The following is a 25,818-nucleotide window of genomic DNA, read 5'->3' on the forward strand; positions in this document are numbered from 1 at the left end:
TAGCTTTTGTTCAGCTGCTGTTTTGATAGAAATTTCCTTGAATTCCAGAAGCCCTCTCAGTCTTTGCAAACTAACTCTGTCCTGGGGCCCTCCTTTAACACCTAGCCAGGTTTGCACTAAGCCTAGGAATCAGACCAAGATGAAAGCCCAGAGTCTTCTCAGGTCTTTTCTGAGCATGTGTCTTGACCTGGTCATGCACATCGCTTTCCAAATTCCCCAGTATATATAGTTGCTTTCAGATGCTCTGATTTCCCAAAGACACTTACTCTAGATTTTGCCTAAGGCAGTCTATTGTAGGTTTTGACTATAATCTTAGGTGTCTGAAGCTTGTTAATTTGGCTTGCAGTGTTTTCAAGCTTTTCCAGTCTGAGTTCAGAGTTAGGTGAAATAGAGGGGAGCACATTGTGTCAGTTCTTCAGGTATCCCCCAGACAGGTTAGAACAGGCATACACAATTATTTGTGAATGTGGTCTTCTCTGCTCCCCTGGAACCAAGGAAATGGTTTCACACGGGGAACACAGCTGTCCCCACTTTAAGAGTGACACTTTATGACTGCTGCTCCTTTAAGACTGTCACCACACAAGAGAGAGAGCGACAGTCATTATTTTGTTTATAGTCAACCTTTGGTAATGTCTTTTTCTTGATTCAGTGCTTGTTTGATTCAGTGCTTGATTCAGTGCTATAAACTTTTGACTATTTTCCTGAGTTCTCCAAAAATTGGTTCTGACAGCTTCTGTTCATTGTTCAATGGAGGTGAAAGCTTAGAGTGACCCACTCCACAATTTTGCTGGTGTCACCATTTTTATGATGTCATCCTGATTTATTTCTCTTTGAAGACTTTTTATATTCTTTGTCCATCTTTCTCCTAATGGTTTCCTCCTGTCTTTTTCTGTTGATTCACATAAATCCCTTGAATAGTCTGGCTATCAATTTCTGGCTTTCTTTGTATCACTTTCTCTCTTCATGTTCTACCTTTCTCTTTTTCTGGCCCTTTGGTGAGATGGATGTTAGACTGCCCAGGTCATATCTTTCAAGTTTTATTTCACTGTTTCTATCACTTTGCCTCTTTTTAATACATTTTAGGATAATTCCTGGGCTTCATATTTCTATCCACTAAGTTCAGTTCTAACCATTCTGCCATTTAGCCCATCCTCCAAGTATTCTATTTCCACAAGTTAAATTTTCCTTTTCAACATCTTTGGGTAGACAGTATAGTGCAGTTTAAGAACTAGAACTCTGGAGTGAGGACCCTGGCCCTGAAGTGGTCAGAGCTGGCATATGAAAATGAGAGACAAGGAGTGTGAACCTGTAAAAAGAGCTTGTGTTAACTCACATCAAGGATATGGTGCTGAAAATGCCTTTTTTATAATTATAGATTGAGAAACTTGGCTATTTGAAATTATATAAGTGAGAATAAAATATTTCACTCATCCCTGGATGCTCTGAGTCATGTGGTTCACTGACAGAGAAGCAGCTTCAGTTTCTAACCAAGATGCTGAGCTTTAGATAAGGGGTTTTTAGACATAGCATTCCATATTTCTCTTAATTTTGAATTTTTGAGATAACAGGAACTCTGGATCTGCTTCTTAAACCAGCCTGACTATTAATTCCTTTATACACACTCTCTACTTTACTTGGTGCCTAACAACTAGAAAACATCATTATCCATATCCTGAGAGTCTTGAAAGAGCCCTCATGGAAGAACAGAAGCCACTTTGACAGAAAAGATATATTCCTGTCACTATTTGGTCAGGAGGAGATATCCATCTAAACCAAAACTAGGAGTACAGGTTCTAGAGACAGACCCATCATGAACAAAACAATCAACTTCCCTGAACCTTCACTGTTCATCTGAAAACAGAAATAGAAATGCTTAACTCACAGGTTCAAGTGTTATAAATTTATAACATTTATAATATAAATATGTACGTGCTCAATAGATATTGGTGCCCTGACTTGTCCACATCCCACCCCATTCCAGGATATTCAGAATTCAAGGAGAAACATTGTATTACCATTGGAAGGTTGCCTTGGGAAATTCTGTGGCAGGGAGAGGAGACTGTCAACCCCTAGGCCGTGACCACCAAGGTCCATTGAAGGTCCCTGGATAAGTCCCTAAGTCTCTAAACTGCAGTTTCCTTCAAATTACTTCATGGAACTGTTGTAAAGATTAGGTGGGGTCATTTGATACTACCTACAAGGTCTGGCCCATACAAGATGCCCAATAAATGTTAGTGCTTTTTCCTCTCATGCCTCTCCCCACCATCTGCAAAATATTCTACCTGTGAAAATAAGTTTCAGGGACAACATGTATATGGTACATGATGAGTGTGAAATATAAAATAAAATAAAAGTCAAGCTGGTAAAGTGTCAAGACTTGGCACCTAGGGAGGAGACAAGAATTAAGCAGGTAGGTCTTAAAGGTAAGAAAGGGTGGTTTCTGTACCTTGGCATTGTAACGTGCCTCAGCCATACCCACACAACTTTGGTTTCAGAAAAGAGTTTTTGCCCTAATACATCAATAAAAATCTCAAAATAAAGCCTGGGAAAGAGGCTTTTTCAGTTCTACCTTGCTGATGAAATGAATCCCCTTTGGAAATTAACTCTAAGTTGGAATTAACTCTAAGTAAACTGTTTTCAAAATGTGGTCCACAGACCAGTAGCAACAAAATCATCTGGGAACTTGTTAGAAATGCAAATTCTCAGGCCCCACTTCAGACCTACTAAATCAGAAACTCTGGAAGTAGCCCCAATAATCTGTGTTTTAACGAACGCTCCCGGGGATTCTTATATAAGCTATTTTGATAATCACTGCTCTAAACTCTTTATCTGATTCCTAAATACCTATGTACACACTGCCAGCACTTATATCAGGTGGGCAATTGCCACCAGTTTTTCAAGCAGGGGATGAATTGTATAAATTACGTATTCTTTGGGGCGCCTGGGTGGCGCAGTCGGTTAAGTGTCGGACTTCGGCCAGGTCACGATCTCGCGGTCCGTGAGTTCGAGCCCCGCGTCAGGCTCTGGGCTGATGGCTCAGAGCCTGGAGCCTGTTTCTGATTCTGTGTCTCCCTCTCTCTCTGCCCCTCCCCTGTTCATGCTCTGTCTCTCTCTGTCCCAAAAATAAATAAGAAATGTTGAAAAAAAATTTAAAAAAAAATTACGTATTCTTTGAATTACTCTTAGGATTACCAAAGCTGACTTGGTCAGGAATTCAATATGGAGCTCTGAAACTAAGCAACACTCACCTGAACCTCCCAGTGCCAGCCAAGCAACAATAGTGCCATTAACCTCATCCACAGCTCTCTAATTCCATATTACCAATACATTAAGGCAACGGTACCTCATTCAAATAATTTCATTTACCAAAATTAAATGAAGGAGTTTTCTTGGGGCTAGATTGGGAGGAAAGTTAAGAAACTTCTCTTCACCAACTAACTGCACATGTTTCTCTCCCATGGTTTTCTTTTGTAAAGAAGGACAAGCTGCAATGCATCTTTTAGGAGATGGTGATTCCCACATCAGGGAAGAGTAGGTTCCAGTGACTTCCAAAGGTAGAATTTCTCTAAGTGAACACCAATGCCTGACTCAATTACATAAAAGTAAGCAATGCTCCCAGGTAAATCAAAGGCCCCCAGACTAAATTCACTCTGCAGGGAAGGAGGCCTGTCTTTTCATTTGAGGATATTCTTTTTAAAATAGTGATCTAAATTTAAAGAATCTTTTTTTGCCTGGTTGGACCTGATTTTCCAGTTCTATAAACTGACCATAACAAGAAGTCACTCTGTCCCCAAATACTCATCTTTCATTTGAAATAAAAAATAGTTGTCTATACTCCTGCAATTATTCTAGCACAATTTATCACTTACTGGCCCTTGGTTACCCACATGATTTAGTCTGTCCTAAAAAGACATTATGTATTGAAAGTAGTTACCTCATGTTTACTAGATGTTTTGAAGTTGAAATCATCTCCTTTGCTACTTTTTATTCAAGTTGCTAGATTCTATTTTCAACTGTCTTGGCTCCTTTTTCCTAATCCACGTCTTATGCCAACTAAAGCTCTCCACGTAGTATTTCTTTAGAATATCTAGAAAACAGAAAACCTGATGTTACAGTTTTTTTATGTTTTTATTATTATCAAAGTAATACATTTTAATTTATGGGACAAATGCTGTTTAATATAACATCTGCTTGGTATCTTTCATGTATGTATCTGTCATCCCCTTTACAAAGTGACCTAGTCACACCCAGAGGAGGTAGGTAGATGCTATAAGCACCAAGGTCCCCATTTTTCAAACAGAAAAATACACAGTTAAGACAAAATAATTTATCACAATATACACAGTGAATCATTGACAATGCCAGAAACTGAATCTAGGACAAACTAGATATGTTGTGCCCACTTCATCCACTAGCTTTCAATCCTCTCCCTTTATCATCCCAATCCTCTCCCTTTATCATCCCTTTATCATCATACCACAAACTCCATATGAAACTGAGTCTGCTGAGTAATGCCAGACATGTGAAATTCCCCACGTTCCCCTCTTCTCTGCCTCACTTAAAGGCAATATGAGGTTGTATCAAATAGTGACCTTCCTTCCACAAGAACAAGATATCCCTTTGCCTGTTGAACCATTTTTACACCTAGGAGCTGTTCCACAGCACCTCAGTTCCCAGCTCTTTCCTAAGCTAGTTTGAAATCAGGCAATACTAACATCATGACTTTTTCTTAACTTCAAAGAGTACATACTACAACATAATTGAGATTTCACAGGTGGGACTAAAAGAATTAAATTTAATTAATTATATTTAAATTACATTTTAAACACTTCTCCCTAGGAAACAGGTTCAACAAGAAATACACTCCTGTCAGCTAAAAGTGTTGAGTGCTACCACTCAGGACAGAGACCACCTACCCTAACTTTGGTCAGTGGATGATCACCAACCAAGACACCCCAAAAAAGAAGGGCTGTGGTCACATTTACTCATGGGGAAGAGAATTGTGTTAATTGTTTACATGTTTCAAGAGAGTGTGGCTTATTTGAGATGACGGATGTCCCAAAAGGTATAATTGCTCTATTCTGTGACATAGATCAGCTTCTAAGCTCATATGTCAACATCTGCACTATAAGGAAGAGTGGCCTCTGGAAAATGCATTCCAATTGATGAAAGTCATCAGAGTGTGTACTTTGTGCAGCCACACACACACACACACACACACACACACACAATGTTTAACCAAGGGCCAGGCTTACGTAAAAATAAAGCAAGTATTTATAAATAAATTCCCAAATCATCCATTCAGTCCATAAGCATTACTGAGTGCCTAAGACATTCCAGATACAGGAAATGACAAAATAAGTCAAATCTCAAACATGAGGAACTCACAATGGACATCTTAAAAAAAAAAACCGGAAAATCCCTTGACTCAAGATTATCCACTTTCCCCACATGTCTGAGACTATTTCCTGGGTCTTTCCCTTTGGGGTAAGTCTTGCCATCCCTAAGCTTTCCCTTCAAAGAGAAAACACCAAGGGCAGGGACTTGATCAAGCTCCCAGCTTCAGCTTCCATGCATTCATCAGTTTATCAGATTGATTTCCTTGTGCCAAGAAAAAACTTGACAGGGATGTGAGAGGGCAAATTTTTCTCTTAAAAAAAAAATGAGGGGAAAAAAAAGAAAAAAAAAATGAGGGGAAGGTCATATAGGGAAAATGGCATGAACCAGAGAGACCACAGCTCTTAAAGTAATAATATTTAAGGATCACAACATTGACACACTGAATCTACTACCTGAGACAAATTTGCATCAGACATTGCAGAGCTTCTCTTTCTTAGTCCATCTTTTCCTGGACATGACTGAGTTGGACTTTCCTTCTGCAGCTCTAATATGTACAGCTGACAATATCACACTGGCCTCAAATACATAAGTTAAGAGCAAATTAATGATTTTTCTTCAGCTAACCTGCAATTACACCTGTACACATTTATCATTTGGGCAAAATTTACAACTGGCTGGTTTACTTTAATACCACAGAATGGTACTAAAGGAGGCAGAGTAAAAGTCTGGCCTTCCCAAACACAGCCTATAGCAGAAGGCAAGGCTCAGGCAAAAAATGCATGGCAGAAAACAGCCACGGCAAGAAGGATGATGCCATTGATATTAACTATTGTTCTCCACAAAGGCTTCTCAGAGGTGTCTGTCATCTTCAGCTTCATTGCCGCCTCCTCTTCCTTTGTCATCTTGGGGCCCTTCTGTTGGTCCAGGCCACAAAACAGGTCATAGGCTCGCCTGAAACATCCTTTTTTCTCCTCAGGAACTTCTGTGTCAGGGGAAAGATAAAAAGAGAGAGAGAGAGAGAGATGATTGGATATAGAAGCAGGAGGCACAGGGAAAGGTTTCAGGGGAGATGTCATGAAATGGAACATCTACCATTCTACAGACTTTTCCCAATTTTCTTGTTTGCAGGAAAGGAAATGGTACAAATGTTTAAGTGAACTTATTAATTATAAGATGATGGTAATAGATGAATTCTACATCTTTATGATCAAATAAATTATGTTTTATCTCTATCAGGCCAATTAAAATAAATTTTAATTTAGGTAAGTCATAATCAAGCAGGAAATAATACTTTGTGAGAAAAAGTGTTAACAATGGGCTTGGAAATATGACATATGAACAACATGGAAAACCCACCTCTGAAACACATAGCTCATATCTGTTTACCACATCACTGGAAAGCAGTGAGACCGGCATGACTCAGGAGCATATTGGCTACACCTGAAAGTTCCAAAGTTTTACAACATATCCAGCCGTGTGGTAATAATTGGTCTGAATACTCCCTGATACAGGGCAGCAACAATCAACACTTCCAGGGCTTAATGTCTGCTCTTGCATATAAACACTGCTGAATCAAACCACCCAACTGGCCCTGTCATTCAAAGCAGATGCCCACCAAGGGAACTGATTCTCTCCTCTGAGCCAGTGTGTGACACTGAAGATATACAGACCTGGATTAGAATCCCAGATCCATGGCTCACTAGATATGAAATCAAGCACACTGTGTTTTCAACATGATGGTCAGAGACTACTCCTCTCCACTCTCTCATTTTTTAAGAGTTACAAACTTTTAGAATTGCAAATAACCTTAGTGATTAAGCACATACATGTGTCAGAACTGGAACCAAAACTCAGGTTTATGGTTTTGCTAATTCACCTGTCTTATCTTCAAGTGCGTGTAAAATTGGATAAATAACACCTTCATTATAAGATTTTATAAGAGAATTCCCAGAGTGTAGTTGATATCAAGAAAAAATAGTCTCCTTCTATTCTTTTCTCTCATGCGTATAAGAAAGATTCCAGTCTCCTTGCACCCATTCTTTGGTTCACTCCACCAAAATAGGAGAATGGAGAGGGAGTAACAAAAGTTGGGCTCACTGACCAACCCAAGTGAGAAATTCATGGTGATCTGGATCAATAAAAAGTTGGGCAGCCTTGAGAAAATCTCTATATCTCATTTTCCTTATCTGTAAAGTTGGAAGAATTATATTTTTATTATCTTCTTAAAAGTATGATATGGTGCTAAAATGAATCTAGAGTAAGGTATTCATAATTAAAATATGTCATGCATATTATCAGTCATGATGACAATAATGGTGATGATGACAAGATAGGTTCATGCTGCTGTTGCTCAGAGAATGGTGACAGTGACATATATTATCTATAAAAGCCCTCAAGAGATCTTAATTTATTTTACTACAATAAGTCAGGGTCATGTGTTTTCACCATGAGTTCTTCAAGAAAGAACAGAATTCAAGGTTGCCATGAACCTTAGAAGTCATTAAGCCAATTCTCTAGGCAATGTGGGAGTCTCCACTATGGAATTCTTGATAGATGCACATTTTCTGCTTACCCCTTTCTTGACCAATTCAGTTAGAAAATTCTTCCTTAACAGAAATCAAGATGGTGATATCTATAGCCAATTCTTATAATGGAGCATTATCTCATTCAATGTTTCCAACAATGATATAAGGTATAGTCTATCATTTAGAATACTTTTATATAAAGAATATAAGCTTTAGAAAAAATGTAATCACTTGCACAAGGAGTAAGTAGAGAGGTAAGAATTCAACCCCAGTTCTTATTGAATCCAAATCCCACACTATGTCTCTGCACTCTACGGCCTCCTCACTTTGAGTTAAAATTGGATGAGTTCTATTCTGGTGAACAGGGGACATTGCACTGCAGGGCACTACAGGACCTCTTCTTTATACTTTCAAGAACAGGAGACATAGCTGACTTTCCTAACACATAGAAACAGACAGAGGGGCGCCTGCATGGCTCATCTGGTTAAACATCCAACTCTTGATCTCAGCTCAGGTCATGATCTTGCAGTTCTTGTGTTCGAGCCCTGCATTAGGCTCTGCACTAATGATGCAGAGCCTGCTTGGGATTCTGTCTCTCCTTCTCTCTGCCCCACTTGTTCTCTCTGTCTCTTTCTCTCTCTCTCTGCCTCACTCAAAATAAATAAATAAACATTTAATACATTTTGAGACATAGAGACAAAATGAGGAGACAGAGGAATATGTCCCAAAAAAGACAAAAAAAAAAAAAACAGCAAGAGATCTAAGCAAAAGAGACAAGTAATATGCCTGATAGAGAATTTAAGGTAATGGTCATAAAGATACTCACTGGACTTAAGAAAAAAGTGGAGGACCTCAGTAAGACCCTTAACAAAGAGACAGGAAAAATGAAAAAGAGCCAATTAGAAATGAAGAACTCAATAACTGAAGTTAAAGGTACCCTGGATGGAATAAATAGTAGATTAGAGAAAGCAGAAGAACAGATCAGCAACCTGGAGGACAGTGTAATGGAAAGCAATCAAACTGAACAGGAGAGAGGAAAAATAATAATTATAAATGAAAATAGACTTAGGAAACTCAGCAATACTCTCAAGCATAATAACATTTGCATTATAAGGATCCCAGAAGGGGAAGAAAGGAAATGGGGCAGAAAATTTATTCAGCACTTGTTGGTATGAGCACAGCATGTTATATGTAAGCCAATTTGACAATAAATTATATTTTTAAAAATAATAAATATATTTCTGCAATATCAAAAAAAGAAAAAAATATTCAAAGAAATAGTAACTGAGAGTCCCCAAATCTGGGGAAGGAAACAGAAATTTAGATCCAGGAGACACAGCAAGCCCCCAAAAATCAACCCAAGGAGGTCCACATCAAGACACATAGTACTTAAAATGGTAAAAAAGTGGCACCTGGGTGGCTCAGTAGGTTAAGCATCCAACTCTTCTTTTCAGTTCAGTTCATGATCTTGAAGTTTCATGAGTTCAAGCCCTGCATCAGGCTCTGCAGTGGCAGCACAGAGCTCACTTGGGATTCTCTCTCTCCCTCTCTTTCTGCCTCTCCCCCACTGGCACTGTCTCTGTCTCTCTCAAATAAATAAATAAACATTTTACAAAATTATAAAATGGCAAAAAGTAGTGATAAAGAATTTTTAAAGCAGAAAGAAAAAGAAAAGAAAATGGTTACATACAAGGGAAACCGCATAAGGCTATCAGCTGATTTTCAGCAGAAACTTTGCAGGCCAAAAGGGAGTGGCATGATATACTCAAAGTGCTGAAAGGAAAAACAAACAAACAAACAAACCTGCAGCCAAGACTATTCTATTCAGCAAGGCCATCATTCAGAATATAAGGAGGGATAAAGAGTTTCCCAGACAAACAAAAATTAAAGGAATTAATGTCCATGAAACCAGCCCTACAAGCTGGTTAAAGCTGTTAAAGGGGACTCCTTGAGTGGAAAGGAAAGTAGGAGTAAGAAAAATAAGAAACACAAAAGCAGTAAAAAACAAATATATTTAGGAATATTAGTCAAGAGAGTCACAAAATAAAAGGATGTAAAGTATGACACCATTTACCTAAAACATAGAGGAGAGAGGAGTAAGGAATGGGTTCAAGTTTAAGCGACCATCACTTAATATAGACTGCTATATGCATAAGATATTATATATAAACCTAATGGTAACCGTGAATGAAAAACCAGTAATAGATATGCAAAAAGTAAGAGAAAGGAATCCAAATATATCACTAAAGAAAACCATGGAAGAAGAGAGCAAGAGAAGAAACAGAAGAACTACAAAAACAACCATAAAATAAATAACAAAATGGCAATAAGTACATTCTTATCAATAATTACTCTGAATGTAAATGGATTAAATGTTCCAATAAAAAGACATAGGGTGACATAATGGATTAAAAGGCAAGACCCCCCCCCAAAAAAAGCAAGACCCATCTATACACTGCCTACAAGAGACTCATTTCAGACCTAAAGACACATGCAGATTGAAAGTGAAGTGGGCGACTGATGAATGGATAAAAAAGATATATAAGCGATCCAGTTAAGTAATATATATATATATATATATATATATATATATATATATACACATATACATACACATGTATATATATATATATATATATATATATATATATATATATAGTGGAAATAAGCATTATATATATATAATGGAAATAAATTAGAAAAAGACAAATACCATATGATTTCACTCATATGTGATATTTAAGAAACAAAACAGGGGCGCCTGGGTGGCTCAGTCAGTTAAGTGTCCGACTTCAACTCAGGTCACGATCTCGCGGGCTGTGAGTTCAAGCCCCGCGTCGGGCTCTGGGTTGATGGCTCAGAGCCTGGAGCCTGCTTCGGATTCTGTGTCTCCCTCTCTCTCTGCCCCTCCCCCGTTCATGCTCTGTCTCTCTCTGTCTCAAAAATAAATAAACGTTAAAAAAAATTTTTTAATAAAAAAAAAAGAAACAAAACAAATGAACATAGGGAATGGGAAAAAAGAGAGGGAAGCAAAGTCTTAATTATAGAGTCTTAATTATAGAGAACAAACTGAAGGTTGCTGGGGAAGTGGATGGGGGGATGAGCTAAATGGGTGATGGGTTTTAAGGAGGGCACCTGGGCTGAGCACAGGGTGTTACATGTAAGTGATGAATCACTAAATTCTACTCCTGAAACCAATACTACACTATATGTTAACTAACCAGAATTTAACAAAAATTTGAAGAAAAAAAAAGTAAAGGGATGGAAAAGATTTATCATGCAAATGGAAGTAAAAAGAAAGCCAGGGTAGCAATCAGACAAAACTGACTTTAAACCAAATACCATAGATAGATAATAAATAAATAAATAAATAAATAAATAAATAAATAAATAAATACTTGTAACAAGAGACAAAGAAGGACACTATATAATCATAAAGGGCACAAACAAGAAGATATAAGAGTTATATTTATGCCCCCAACTTGGAGACACCCAAATACATAAAGCAGCTAATAACAAACATAAAGGAAGTAATTGATAGTAATACAATAATAGTAGAGGACTTTAACACCCCATTTACATCAATGTATAGATCACTTAAACAGAAAAATCAACAAATAAACAGTGGCTTTGAAGACACATTAGACCAAATGGACCTAACAGATATATTCAAAACATTCATCCTAAAACAGCAGAATACACATTCTTCTCAAGTACAAGTGAACATTCTACAGAATAGATTCACATATTAAGCCACAAAACAAGCCTCAACAAATTCAAAAATATCCAAGTCATATTCTGCATCTTTTTAAACACAATGCTATGAAATTGGAAATCAACCATAAGAAAAAAATCTAGATAAAACACAAATACATGGAGGTTAAATAACATGCTACTAAACAATGAGTGGGTCAACCAAGAAATCAAGGAGGAAATCAAAAAATAAATGGAGACAAAGAAACAAACAAACAAAAAATACAATGGTCCAAAAGCTTTGTGATGTAGCAACAGTTGTTCTAAGATGGAATTATATAGCAATATAGTCCTACCTCAAGAAGCAAGAAAAATCTCAAATAAACAACCTAACCATGCACCTAAAGGAACTAGAAAAAGAACAAACAAAACCCAAAACCAGCAGAAGGAAGGAAAAATAATGATTAGAGAAGAAACAAACAAAATAAATACTAAACACACACACACACACACACACACACACACACACACACACAGTGGAACAGATCAATGAAACAGGAGCCAGGTTTGTTGAAATGAGGTTTGTTGAAAAGACCAACAAACTTGATATACCTTTAGCCAGACTCATCAAAAAGAGGGAGAGAGTTAGAGACAAGACTCAAGTAAGGAAAATCAGAAATAAAAGAGGAAAAATAACAACCAACACCACAGAAATACAAAGAATTATAAAAGAATATTATGAAAAAATCTATGCCAGCAAATTGAACAACCTACAAGAAATGGATAAATTCCTAGAAATATATAAACTTCCAAAACTGAATCAAGGAGAAATAGAAAATTTGAACAGACCAATGACCAGTAATGAAACTGAATTAGTAATAAAAAAAAAAAAAAAAACCTCCCTGGGAATGCAAGCTGGTGTGGCCACTCTGGAAAACAGTATGAGGGTTCCTCAAAAAACTAAAAATAGAACTACCCTACAACCCAGCAACTGCACTACTAGGCATTTATCCACGGGATACAGGGGTGCTGTTTCAAAGGGACACATGCACCCCCATGTTTATAGAAGCACTATCAACAATGGCTAAAGTATGGAAAGAGCCCAAATGTCCAACGATGAATGAATGGATAAAGAAGATGTGGCATATATATATACAATGGAGTATTAGTCGGCAATCAAAAAGAATGAAATCTTGCCATTTGCAACTACGTGGATGGAACTGGAGGGTATTATGCTAAGTGAAATTAGTCAGAGAAAGACAAAAATCATATGACTTCACTCATATGAGGACTTTAAGAGACAAAACAGATGAACATAAGGGAAGGGAAACAAAAATAATATAAAAACAGGGAGGGGGACAAAACAGAAGAGACTCATAAATATGGAGAACAAACTGAAGGTTACTGGAGGGGTTGTGGGAGGGGGGATGGGCAAAATGGGTAAGGGGCACTAAGGAATCTACTCCTGAAATCATTGTTGCACTATATGCTAACTAATTTGGATGTAAAATTTAAAAAGAAAAAATAAAATTAAAAAAAAAGAAAAAAGAAAAAAACTGCCAACAAACAAAAGTTGAGGAGCATATTTCTTCACAGATGAATTCTACCAAACATTTAAAGAGTTAATACCTATTCTTCTCAAACTATTCCCAAATATATAAAAGAGGAAGGAAATCTTCCAAACTCATTCTATGAGACCACTCATCCTGACACCAAAAACATTTTAAAAAATACAAAAAAAAAGAGAACTACAGGGCAATATCCCTGATGAACATAGATGCAAAAATCCTCAACAAAATATTAGCAAACCAAATCCAACAATACATGAAAAAAAGCATTCAACACAATCAAGTGGGATTTATTCCTGGGGTGCAAGGGTGGTTCATTATTCACAAATCAATCAACATAATATATCATATCAATAAGAGAAAACACAAAAACCATATGATCATTTCAATATATCAATAGATACAGAAAAAGCATTTGACAAAGTACAGCATCCATTATTGAATTAAAAAAAACAAAAAACAACAACAAAAAAACCTCAATAAAGTAGGTTTAGAGGGAACATACCTCAACAGAATAAAAGCCATATATGAAAAACCCCCACAGTGGACATCACACTCAGTGGGGAAAAGCTGAGACCTTTCCCCCTAAGGTCAGGAACAAGACAGGATGTCCACTCTCACCACTTTTATTCAACATGGTACAGGAAGTCCTAGTCACAGAAATTAGATCATGAAAAGATTAAAAAGGCATCCAAATTGGTAAGGAAGAAGTAAAACTTTTACTATTCACAGATTACATGGTACTATATACAGAAAACCCTAAAAGACTCCACCAAAAAACTACTAGAACTGATAAATGAATTCAGTAAAGTTGTGGGATGTAAAATCAATACACAGAAATCCATTGCATTTCTATACACTAATAATGAAGTAGCAAAAAGAGAAATCAAGAAAACATTTCAATTTCACCAAAAGTAATAAAATACCTAGGAATAAACCTAACCAAGGAGGTGAAAGACCTGTACTCTGAAAACTATAAAACATTGATGAAAGAAATTGAAGACAACACAAAGAAATGTAAAGATAGTCTAAACTCATCCATACTACCTAAAGCAATCCACAGATTTAATGAAATCCCTATCAAAAATACCAACAGCATGTTTCACAGAACTAGAAAAAATAATCTTAAAATTTGTATGGAACCACAAAAGACCTCAAATAGCCAAAGCAATTTTGAAAAAGAATAAAACTGAAGGCATCACAACCCCATATTTTAAGATATACTACAAAGCTGTAGTAATCAAAACATGGTATTGACACAAAAATACAAGAATATGCAATGGGAAAGAGTCTCTTCAAAAAATGGTGTTGGGAAAACTGAGCAAAAGAATGAAACTAGATTACTTTCTTACACCATATACAAAAATAAACTCAAAACGGATTAAGGACCTAACTGTGAGACCTGAAACTATAAAAATCCTAGGAAAGTACAGGCAGTCATTTCTCTGACATCAGCCATACCAATATTTTTCTAGATTACATCTCCTGAGACAAGGAAAACAAAAGCAAAAATAAACTATTGAGACTTCATCAAAATAAAAACTTCTGCACAGCAAAGGAAACAATCAATGAAACTAAAAGGCAACCTATGGAATGGGAGAAGATATTTGCAAATGACATATCTGATAAAGGGTTAGTATCCAGAATATATTAAAAATTTATACAACTGAACACAAAAAAAAAACCCAAATAATCCAATTTAAAAACAGACAGAAGACATGAACAGACATTTCTCCAAAGAAGACATCCAGATGGCCAACAGACATGAGAAGATGTTCAATATCATTCGTCGTCAGGGAAATGCATATCAAAACTACAATGACTACTTAACACTTGTAACAGTGGCTAAAATCAAAAACACGAGAAACAAATAGCATTGGTGAAGATGTGGAAAAAAAGGAACTCTTGTGCACTGTTGGTGGGAATGCAAACTGGTGCAGTCACTGTGAAAAACAGTACAGAGGCTCCTCAAAAAATTAAAAATCAAATTACCATATGATACAGTAATCACACTACTGGGTATCTACCCCAAAATATGAAAACACTAATTCATAGGGGTACCTGGGTAGCTCAGTCAGCTAGGCATCCGACTTCAGCTCATGTCATGATCTCATGTGTCATGGGCTCAGGCCTTACATTAGGCTCTGTGCTGATAGCTCAGAGCCTGGAGCCTGCTTTGGATTCTGTGTCTCCCTCTTTCTCTGCCCCTCCCCTGCACACACTCTATCTCTCTCTATCTCTCAAAAATAAATAAACATTTAAAAATTTTAAGAAAGAAAACACTAATTCATAAAGATATATGACCCTTATGTTTATTGCAGCATTACTTACAATAGCTAATTTATTGAAGTAGCCCAAGTGTCCATCAATAGATGAATGGATAAAGAAGATGTGGTATATAGATACAATAGAATATTACTTAGCCATAAAAAAGAATAAAATCTTGCCATTTGCAACAACAGGGATGGACCTAGAGGTACTTCTAAGTGAATAAGTCAGTCAGAGAAAGACAAATACCATATGATTTCACTCATATGTGGAATTTAAGCAACAAAACAAACAGACAAAAAAAGACTCTTATCTATATAGAATACACTGATGGTTACCAGAGGAGAGGTGGGGTGATAATAAATTAGGTGAAGGGGATTAAGAGCACACTTACCTTAAGGAGCACTGAATAAAGTATAGAATTGTTAAATCACTATATTATACACATGAAACTAATGTAACACTGTATGCTAACCACACTGGGATTAAAATAAAAAATAAAAATAAAATGGTGCTAGGGCAACTGGATAATAATATAAAAAATAAAAATAAAAATAAAATAAAATAAAATAAGATTCCACTCATCAGTCTTAAATTTGCCCTCTGGTACATAACTAACCTCTTCTTCTACATTAAAACATGCAAAAGACTTCTCCTCCATGTCCCTTTTAAATCTATGATATTCTCACTCAGTGTGGAGACATTTTTGGAAGTGGGAGAAGCAGGTAGCATGTCCATGTCTCCCTGCTCCAAGGAAGCAGAAAATGTCTACCTTTTTCAACAACATGGTCAACTGCTTGTGGCTCTAGATTCTTTCCAGTACATGCAGAATCACAGGTTTCAAAACTAAAAGGTCTTTAGAGACCAAGAGAAGATTGTATCAGAGCTGGGATAATAGGCAAAGCCACTTCCTTCCTGACTCTCAATTCACATGTCCATAAAATAAGGCCATGAGACCAAATGATATCTAGAGCCCTTTCCAGAGCTAGGGTTATATATTTCTGATGGCCATATTCAGAACTTATTCTGCTGCATCTGTGCTCCCCTTCAGATGGAGTGATGTGACTTCCAGTCCAGCACCAGATAAAGCACATATGATCTTGCACTCCCACACCTCTACATACCATACATCTCCACAACCATCCTAAATGTGTGCACCACTCCCAAGTAGGGAGAAAAAGCTCCGATATATAAGCTGAGGAAAGCATTTCCCCATGATCAGGATAAATCTCTAAACACTGACTATGCATTATCTTACTGGACTTCAGGGAAATTTGATTTTCTAAATCTGATGTGGTAAGCTGATGAGACATAAGACCCCAAGAGCCTCTCACCCATTTTCCTGATGTCACTAGAACTAACCATAGCTTAGGTTCCAACTGCTTTCAGTTCACAAGCTCTGATTCTTCCCTTGTCCTTGGCCATGCCCCAAATCAAGTCAGGGTGGCAAATACCCAACCCATACTTACATAGTTCACACTGTGAACTATGAGACATAATGAGGCTGGGATTGTTCTGCACCTCTCTCTTCCCCTTGACCAGGCCTCAGAGTGAATTTCCCATCCATTCCATCTCATTCCCCACCTCACTCCCTACTCCCTTCCAGAAGAGAGATCTGAGCTTTGATGAAGACATTTCATAAATGCTTCAGTATAGTGGCCTTGCTATTGGAGGAGTAACTTTTTAGGGCTTGGAACTAGGTTCTGAATCACAAATCACCTATTTCAATGGTCTCCTCTGGGGTTTCTTGGATGTCCTCCTCTCCTGCATCCAAGTCAATACGTTCCTCTTTGCTGTTGCGCAGGCTCCAACACAGACGATAGAGCTATGGAGAAAGCAAAACAGGTTAGCAGAAAGATCCAAATAGTGTCTTGGGTCAAGAAGTTGGAGAACAAAGATATGTGCTCAAGAAAGGAAAAGGTACATCACTTCCTGAAAGGTGTCAGTGGATAGCTAGCCATTGCTCTAGAATACAGTGGGCATTGGAGGCACTCCCAGTGAGACATTCACTTTGCCAGTGTTTGCTCAATGAAACTCAATAAAAAATGAAAACAACAACAAAAAAAGAGGTATCGTAGTCTCTCAGTACCAACAAAAACATAGATTAACAGTTCCATCTACAACATTATTTCTAAATATGGATACTTCGATGTGAATTATACACATGAATTCACATTGTGTGATATTATATTCAGAGACTAAGAGACTGCCTTGAATAAAGAAATTTTTGTTGAATGAATGAACTCTTCTCACATATGATAACCAAATTTGTTCCTTTACACTTATTTGTCTAGACCAACAGTATAAGAGTAGAGTTTTATACTATGTGTTTGTTACCTTATAAGGACATAATCTGTAGAATTATGAGCCATATTAGAATAGAGTAGAGCTGGAGACACAGCTTCTATGGACATGAAACCAGAAACTCGTAGAAGTCTGAAAATCAATTTAATGTGTTCATTCTACCCATGACCTCTTTTGGTGACTACCTTCCTTTCTCTACTTCAAGAGGAATCATGGAGCTAAATGTGCTTGGGGCTGCAATACTTGCAAACACTGAGACATCAGGAAGCATTAAAAACAACACAAAGAAAGCCAGTTGACAGATTCAGCAAAAAAACATAATGGCGGTTCTTCTGCTATAAAAGCAGTCTTTGTTTTACATCAAGATTGGTCACAGCTTTGAAAAATTCAAAATGAGGTTGAAGGTCTCTTAGGGATTCCATAAGTCCCTGTGACTAAAAAGTCACTTTCTCTTTCTCTATGGGCAAAAATGACCTTGGCTAACTCTCTAGCTCTGTTCCTAAGAAACCTTAAAAAGGTAAAATGTCAGCTGTACTGAGCTACCAGACTATACTGCTTATGGTAAAAATGACCCATAATGGGAAATCTTCATCTGCATTGGGAGGGCTGTGAATAAATCTTAAACCAAGGGTGACATCTAGAGTTAAAGGAGAGTATTTACTATTTTTGGAGTCTTGAATCAATTGGACTTTGATATCGTTTGAAATTTCTCAAACTATACGGGTAATTGTTTGGAAGCTTAATTGGAAAAAATTAAGGGAATATCATACTTCAAATTTCCCTGAGTGTGGTGATTTTTGTAACTAAGTATATCCCTTGCTGGGACCCCTGGAAGTCATGCCATGGGACTATTAGAAAAAATCTAAGTTCCTATTTGAGATATGAGCATCTCAGCCAGGGTAGCCCCTGTGCTCACCCATGTGATCTCATGCCCTTGTGTTGTGCTGTCACTCAGGGTAAAGGATCCAGAGAATACCCTTTCAACTGAAATTTGAACTACTATGAAAACTTCTGCCAAAGACACATGCTTGATACTGCTTTGCTGGCACACCATGTTTTCTGTTCTGTGTCTTTCTACGTAAAACAAATTGCAAGCATGGGCTATTTTAGTCATATGAGTGCAAATGTCTAATTGAGCAAAGGGCAACCAAGGTGGGTGTTGCAGCATGAACATGAAACAAGGGCAGGACACCTCCCCAAAATGGATACTCACATGTACATCTGGAATGGGCTTGGTGAAGAGAGACACAACCACAATGACGATGATAGAAATGACAAAAAGGATGATGGCAAAATACAGGTAGTGCACACCACAGATAATTTTGGGACAGTTGCTGGGCTTCATGCAGCTCCCAGTTCCATAGGAAAATTCAGCCACCATACGGGACACCCCAATCAGAAATCCTATGATCAGTCCCCAAAAGGCTCCCTGTGAAAGAAAACCCTGGGTTAACCAATACCGAACACACAAAACAGCTGGGCATTCCTAGGGGGACAGAGGCAAAGGAACAAAAATGAAACAAATGATATCTTCAGGCCATCTGAAGCCAGAACACTGGAGTTCAGAATACGGCTAGGAGTGTGATGTCAGGCCTAAGCCTTTCAGCAGGTGTGTTTATCATGTTTCAGTGATGTGATTTTACCTGGGTCTTAAAATGAGGATTCATAATATAATGGGGTACAGTGTCTAATAACTGGTGTTGAATGTCAATCCAAAGATTTAATTCCAAAAATTCCCTTTAATTTTAAAAGTAATTTGAATCTCTCTCCCTGTAGCTACTACCACCATCAGCTTCCAGATTTAGCCATGTTCAGATGCAACGTAATTACTTGTGAAGTAATATGTATTCCTTGAATACACTGAAAAAAAAAATTGGGTCTTTTGGAGATGGAAGAGAAAGGAATGTTTCCATCAAGATATAAATACTACTTTCTTCATTAACCTCTTTTAAGATCCAAAGTCACTGTTTTTAATTTGAGAACATAAAACTATACTATGTGTTTTTACATTAAGCTTTGGGTTTTCATATTAGAAATATGGAAAACTTTAAGAGACTAGAATTATTGGGGGACAATTTCTCAGGGTTTTTTTTTTAACCCTTTCCACCCTTCCTTCCTTCCTTCTCTCTTACCTTCCTTCCTTCCCTCTACCCACTCCCCCTTTTTTTGGTCAGTCCTCACCTAGAGAACCAGGTCTGAATCTAGACACCCACATTTTAAAAGGAGCAGTGACAAAGTAGAGTGAATTCATAGAAGGGTGGGAAGAAAGAGCCTTCATGTCAAAGGTTGATTCTTGAACTCTGCTAGCCACAGGTACCCCTGCACTTTATATCCCAGATGTTCTGCATTATCATGTCATGAGTATTTAGTTCCTGGGTCTTTGCACAGGTCATTATATCTGGGAAAGCATAGGCTCTTCCCTTCCTAGTAACCTTGTTCTCACTTAAATGTCCCCTCTCGCCCTCCCAAGACAGAATTGGGCAGGCCCATCCTCCTTGCTGTGACTGCACTGTAGGCACACCTCCATGCCAACACTGATCCCACTGCTATGGAATCATTCATTCACTTACTTCTCTTTCTCCCCATCTGAACTGGGAAGTTGCCCAGAGAAGGAAACAGAACTTATTCCCTTTGTGTTGCTAGTGCCTATTTCTATGTCTGGCATCTGGAAGTATCTGATAGATAGATAGATAGATAGATGATAAGGAAAAAGAAAAAGACATTCCCCATTAACCCCCCATACACTTATTCATTCAAAAAAATATGTTTTTACTTTAGTTTGTATAAATAATATTGATAAAATCTGCTCTAGAGCTTTCCTTCTCTCTTGGCAATTAGCCTGTTCCTGTTCTTTTAGTCTTATTTGCAAGAGGCCCTTGAAAAATCTGGGAAATCTTTGACATTTTCCTCAAGATTTAGAGTCACCCTCATCAAACACAATCTCTGACCTGTCCTGAGAATCACTTTGCAGTCTCTACATGTTACTCTCCAGAGACTCTAGGCAAGGGTTTTTCACCCTCAGCACTGTGACATTTGGGCTTGAAAATTCTTTTGGGGGTGGGAGGCGAGCATGGGAGAAGCTGTCTTGTGCACTGTAGAAAGTTTAGCGGCATCCCTGGCCTCCACTCACTAGACAGCAACCCAAATCATAGCAATCCACCCAAATCATAGCAATCAAAACTATTTGCCAGACATCGCCAAATATCCCCTGGGGAAAGGGCAAAATCACCCCCAGTTGAGAACCATTACACTGTATCCCAATTCTTAGCCTTATTTTTTGAATGCCCCAGTCCTTTGTTGAATTGAATCTGTTTTTGGTTCGTGGCAATACCCAACTGGGCTTTTAGCCATACTTTACTAACTTACATTTTAGAAATCTCTCAGCTTCTGCCAATATCTATTGAAATATATCCTAAGATTGTACCCATTTTTCTAACCTGTCATAACTTGCAGGTTTTTTTCTTATTTTTCAAGGGTGTTTATCTGTGCATGCAGTTTTGTGATACCAGCAAATCTGGACTATGTTCCTAATGGCAAATGTTGAAGGAAGAGAGGCACATGTGGTAATTTTATACTTCATATCTGGGTCACTCCAGTGAGGTATTTGTTTCTGTCCTATTGGGAGAAAGAATTTATCTCTAACCAAAAATATATCATCATTTATACTGCTTCAGACAATAAGCTACATAGTCAACACCCCATTCCATCCCAGCCTTCCTCAGACATGTAGGTGGTTTGATACAGAGAGAGCTGAGCAACACTTCAGTCAGAAGGCATATCCAAAGACATCCTTTTCATGGTTCAAAACCTGTGACAGCACTCCACTGAAAATCCAAACTCTTTAGCCTGGCTTTCAAAGGAGCCATTCCTTTTTTCCCCAAAAACTTTTATTTAAAGGTTGTTCTTTCTTTTTTTTTTTTTTCTTTGAGAGAGAGAGAAAGAGAGACAGAGAGAGAGAGAGAGAGAGAGTGTGTGTGTGTGTGTGTGTGTGTGTGCGTGTTTGAGCAGGGAAGGGGCAGAAAGAGAGAGAGAGAGAGAGAGAGAGAGCGAATCCCAAGCAGGCTCCATGCTGTCCAGCACAGAGCCTGACACAGGGCTCAAATTATGAGATCATGACCTGAACTGAAACCAAGAATTGAATGTTTAACCAACTGAGCCACCCAAGCACCCCCCAAATTTTTATTTAAATTCTAGTTAGTTAACATATAGTATAATATTGGTTTCAGGAATAGAATTCAGTGATTCATCACTTACATACAACACCCAGTGCTCATAACAAGTGCCCTCCTTAATACTCATCACCTAGCCCATCCCCACTTACCTGCCTCCACCAACCCTCAGTTTGTTCTCTATCATTAAGCATCTGTTATGGTTTGCTTCCCTCTTTTTTTCCTTCCCATATGTTCATCTGTTTTGTTTCCTAAATTCCACATGAGTGAAATTATATGGTATTTGTCTTTATCTGATTGACTTATTTCATTTAGCATAATACACTCTAGCTCCATCCACATTGTTACAAATGGCAAGATTTCACTATTTTTTATAGCTAACTAATATTTCATTGTGTGTGTATATATACTATATATATATATATATATATATATATATATATATATATATATTCATCAGTCAATGGACACATGGGCTCTGCTCTTTTTATTGTTTGGATATTGTTGATAATGCTGTTATAAACATTTGGTTACATGTACTCCTTCATATCTGTATTTTTGTATCCTTTGGGTAAATACCTAGTAATGTAATTGCTGAGTCTCAGGGAATTTCTATGTTGGGCTTTTTGAGGAACCTCCATACTGTTTTCTAGAGTGTTTGCAACTAGTTTCATTCCCATCAACATTCCCATTTCTCCACATCCTCACCAACAACTGTTGTTTCTTGTGTTGTTAATTTTAGCCATTCTGACAGGTGTGCAGTAGAATCTCATCATGGTTTTTTGTATTTCCTGATGATGTATGATGTTGAGCATCTTTTCATGTGTCTGTTAGCTATCTGGATGTCTTCTTTGGAAAAGTGACTATTCATGTCTTTTGCCCCTTTTCTTAACTGGGTTGTTTGGTTTTTGAGTGTTGAGTCTGATAAGTTCTTTATAGATTTTGGATACTAACTCTTTATCAGATATGTCATTTGCAAATATCTTCTCCCATTCCACAGGCTACCTTCAGTTTTGTGCATAAGCTTTTTATCTTGATGAAGTCCCAGTAGTTCATTTTTGCTTTCATTTCCCTTGTCTCTGGCAACATGTCTAGTAAGAAGTTGCTGCAGCCGCGGTCAAAGAGGTTGCTGCTTTTTTCTCCTGTAGGATTTTGATGGCTTCCTGTTTCACATTTAGGTCTTTCATCCATTTTGAATTTATTTTTGTGTATGGTTCAAGAAAGCGGTCCATGTTCATTCTCCATGTTGCTGTCCAGTTTTCCCAAAACCATTTGTTGAAAGGACTGTCTTTTTCCCATTGCATATTCTTTCCTGCTTTTCAGAGATTAGTTTACCATATAGTTGTGGGTCCATTTATGGGTTTTCTGTTTTGTTCCATTGATCTGTGTGTCTGTTTTTGTGCCAGTACCATACTGTCTTGATGACTACAGATCTGTAATATAGCTTGAAGTCCAGAATTGTGACGCCTCCAGCATTGATCTTCTTTTTCAACATTACTTTGGCTATTGTGGTTCCATACAAATTTTAGGATTGTTTGTTCTAGCTCTGTGAAAAATGCTGGTGGCATTTTGATAGGTATTGTATTGAATATGTAGATTTATTTGGGTAGTTTAAACATTTTAACATTTGTTCTTCCAGTGCATGAGCATGGAATTTTTTCCCATTTTTTTGTGTGTGTCTTCTTCAATTTCTTTCATAAGTGTTCTATAGTTTTCAGAGTACAGATCTTTTACCTCTTTGGTTAGGTTTATTCCTAGGTATCTTACTGTTTGTGGTGCAATTGTAAATGGGATTGATTTATTGATTTCTATTTTCTGCTGCTTCATTATTGGTGTATAGAAATTCAACAGATTTCTGTACATTGATGCTATATCTTGTGATTTTTCTGAATTCATGTATTAGTTCTAGCAATTTTTTGGTGGGGTCTTTACAATTTTCTACATAGAGTATCATGTCATTTGCAAATAGTGAAAGTTTGACTTCTTCCTTACCAATTTGGATATCTTTTATTTCTTTTTGTTGTCTGATTGCTGAAGCTAGGACTTCCAACACTGTTAAATAGTAATAGTGAGAGTGGGCATCCCTCTCTGGTTCCTGATCATAAAGGAAAAGCTCTCAGTTTTCCCCCATTGAGGATTATATTAGCTGTTGGTCTTTCATATATGGCCCTAATGATGTTGAGGTATGTTCCATCTATCCCTACTTTGTTGAGGGTTTTATCAATAATTTTAATTTTTGTCAAATCCTTTTCTGCATCTATTGAGAGGATCATATGGTTCTTACCCTTTGTTTTATTAATATGGTATATCATGTTGACTGATTTGCAAATATTGAACCACCCCTGCAGCCCAAGAATAAATCCCACTTGATCATGGTGAATAATGTACTTTTGGATTCGATTTGCTAGTATCCTGTTAAGAATTTTTGCATCCATGTTCATCAGGGATATTGGCCTATAATTTTCTATTTTAGTGGGACTTTGCCTGGCTTTGGAATCAAGGTGATGTTGGCCTCATAGAATAAGTCTGGAGGTTTTCCTTCCATTTCTATTTTTTTTTTTTTTTTGGAACAGTTTGAGAAGAATAGGTATTAACTCTTCCTTAAATGTCTGGTCAAATTCCCTTAGGAAGCCATCTGACCCTAGACTTTTGTTTGTTGGAGACTTTTAATTACTGATTCATTTCTTTGCTGGTTATGGGTCTGTTCAATTTTCTATTTCTTCCTGTTTCAGTTTTGGTAGTTTGTATGTTTCTAGGAATTTGTCCATTTTTTCCAGATTGCCCAGTTTGCTGGCATATAATTTTTCATAATATTCTCTTATAACTGCTTGTATTTCTATGGTGTTGGTTGTGATCTCTCCTCTTTCATTTGTGAATTTATTTGGGTCCTCAAAGGAGCCATTCCTAATTTAACTCTAACCTGTCTTTCTAGCATGTCTTCCATTATCCATACATACAAACTTTCTCTCAAGCCAGGTGAGATTCCTTTCAAGCCCCTGACCCTCACCCTTACCTTTGCACTTCCACCTCTGAGCCTCAGGAAGGTGCTGTTCTCTCTGCTTTGAATGCCCTCTCTTCCCTCTCAGTTTCAGTTCATGTTGATATAGCCTGAGAATCCTTTCTTATGTTCTATGCCATATTTTATCCCTCAATTACTATCTACCTTATGCTATTTTGCATATAAACTGCTTGAGCACCAGGACTTCATCCTTCACTGGGCCCTGAGAGTTACCAGCTGGAAATCCAAGCTCACTGAAGAACCACTGAAGGTAGCCTATGTTAAGACTTGCTCCTGAGCTGCTTACCCAGGGGCTACAAACTTCCTAGGGAGTGTCATGTTGTCAGGTCAAAATCACCAAGATTACATGGAAAATGTACATCATTAGTTGGGAATGAGTTTGGAAGCTGCAGCAAGGAGGAGTGGGAGTCCAAAAGAATGTGAACCTAGGAGAGTCCCTGAAGCCTTTCCCATACAAACCCTCAGCAGCACATCTTCCTGCTTGAGATCTGTGGGAAATAGAATCCCTCTCACAGAGAATATATCGATCTGGGTGGGAATTTCTGTGTCAGAGTGGTTTTTCAGGGCATGCATAAATGATACCTACCTGTTCATTGACTCTCTTGCAGAAAATAGCAAGCAGGAAGACAGCTGCAATGGGCGGTCCCAAGTAACTGGTAATGGACTGGATGTAATCAAAGAGCTGCCCACTTTGCGCTGACTGCACAATGGGCACCCAGGCAATGCTGATGCCAGTCAGCACCAAGATGAACAACCTGAAATCAAAGCCCCCACAACAGAATGTCAATAAATGGCTCTGTGTGAATAAATATATATCTCTATGTATCAGGTGTGTGTGTGTGTGTATACACAGATATATAGGGAGATAGATAGATAAATGTATATATTTATATATGTGTATATGTAATTTCATTTATTATATATCATATATA

General features: G+C 37.6%; 1 protein-coding gene across 2 annotated transcripts in view; it reads right to left on the reverse strand.

Moving 5' to 3' along the window:
• Positions 1–4,201: 4,201 nt before the first annotated feature.
• SLC5A1 (solute carrier family 5 member 1) overlaps positions 4,202–25,818 on the reverse strand; it is a 135,506-nt gene continuing 113,889 nt past the window's right edge. For both annotated transcript variants that reach the window (XM_042962733.1, XM_007082583.3), the window contains exons 12-15: positions 25,473–25,641; positions 18,912–19,127; positions 17,114–17,219; positions 4,202–6,322 (exon numbers count right to left, since the gene is read on the reverse strand). In XM_042962733.1, coding sequence (XP_042818667.1) covers positions 6,105–6,322; positions 17,114–17,219; positions 18,912–19,127; positions 25,473–25,641 — 709 coding nt within the window. In that variant the 3' untranslated portion in view covers positions 4,202–6,104. The remainder of the gene's footprint in view (positions 6,323–17,113; positions 17,220–18,911; positions 19,128–25,472; positions 25,642–25,818) is intronic.

The sequence above is a fragment of the Panthera tigris genome, chromosome D3 (assembly GCF_018350195.1).
Source record: "Panthera tigris isolate Pti1 chromosome D3, P.tigris_Pti1_mat1.1, whole genome shotgun sequence".
Taxonomy (NCBI): domain Eukaryota; kingdom Metazoa; phylum Chordata; class Mammalia; order Carnivora; family Felidae; genus Panthera; species Panthera tigris.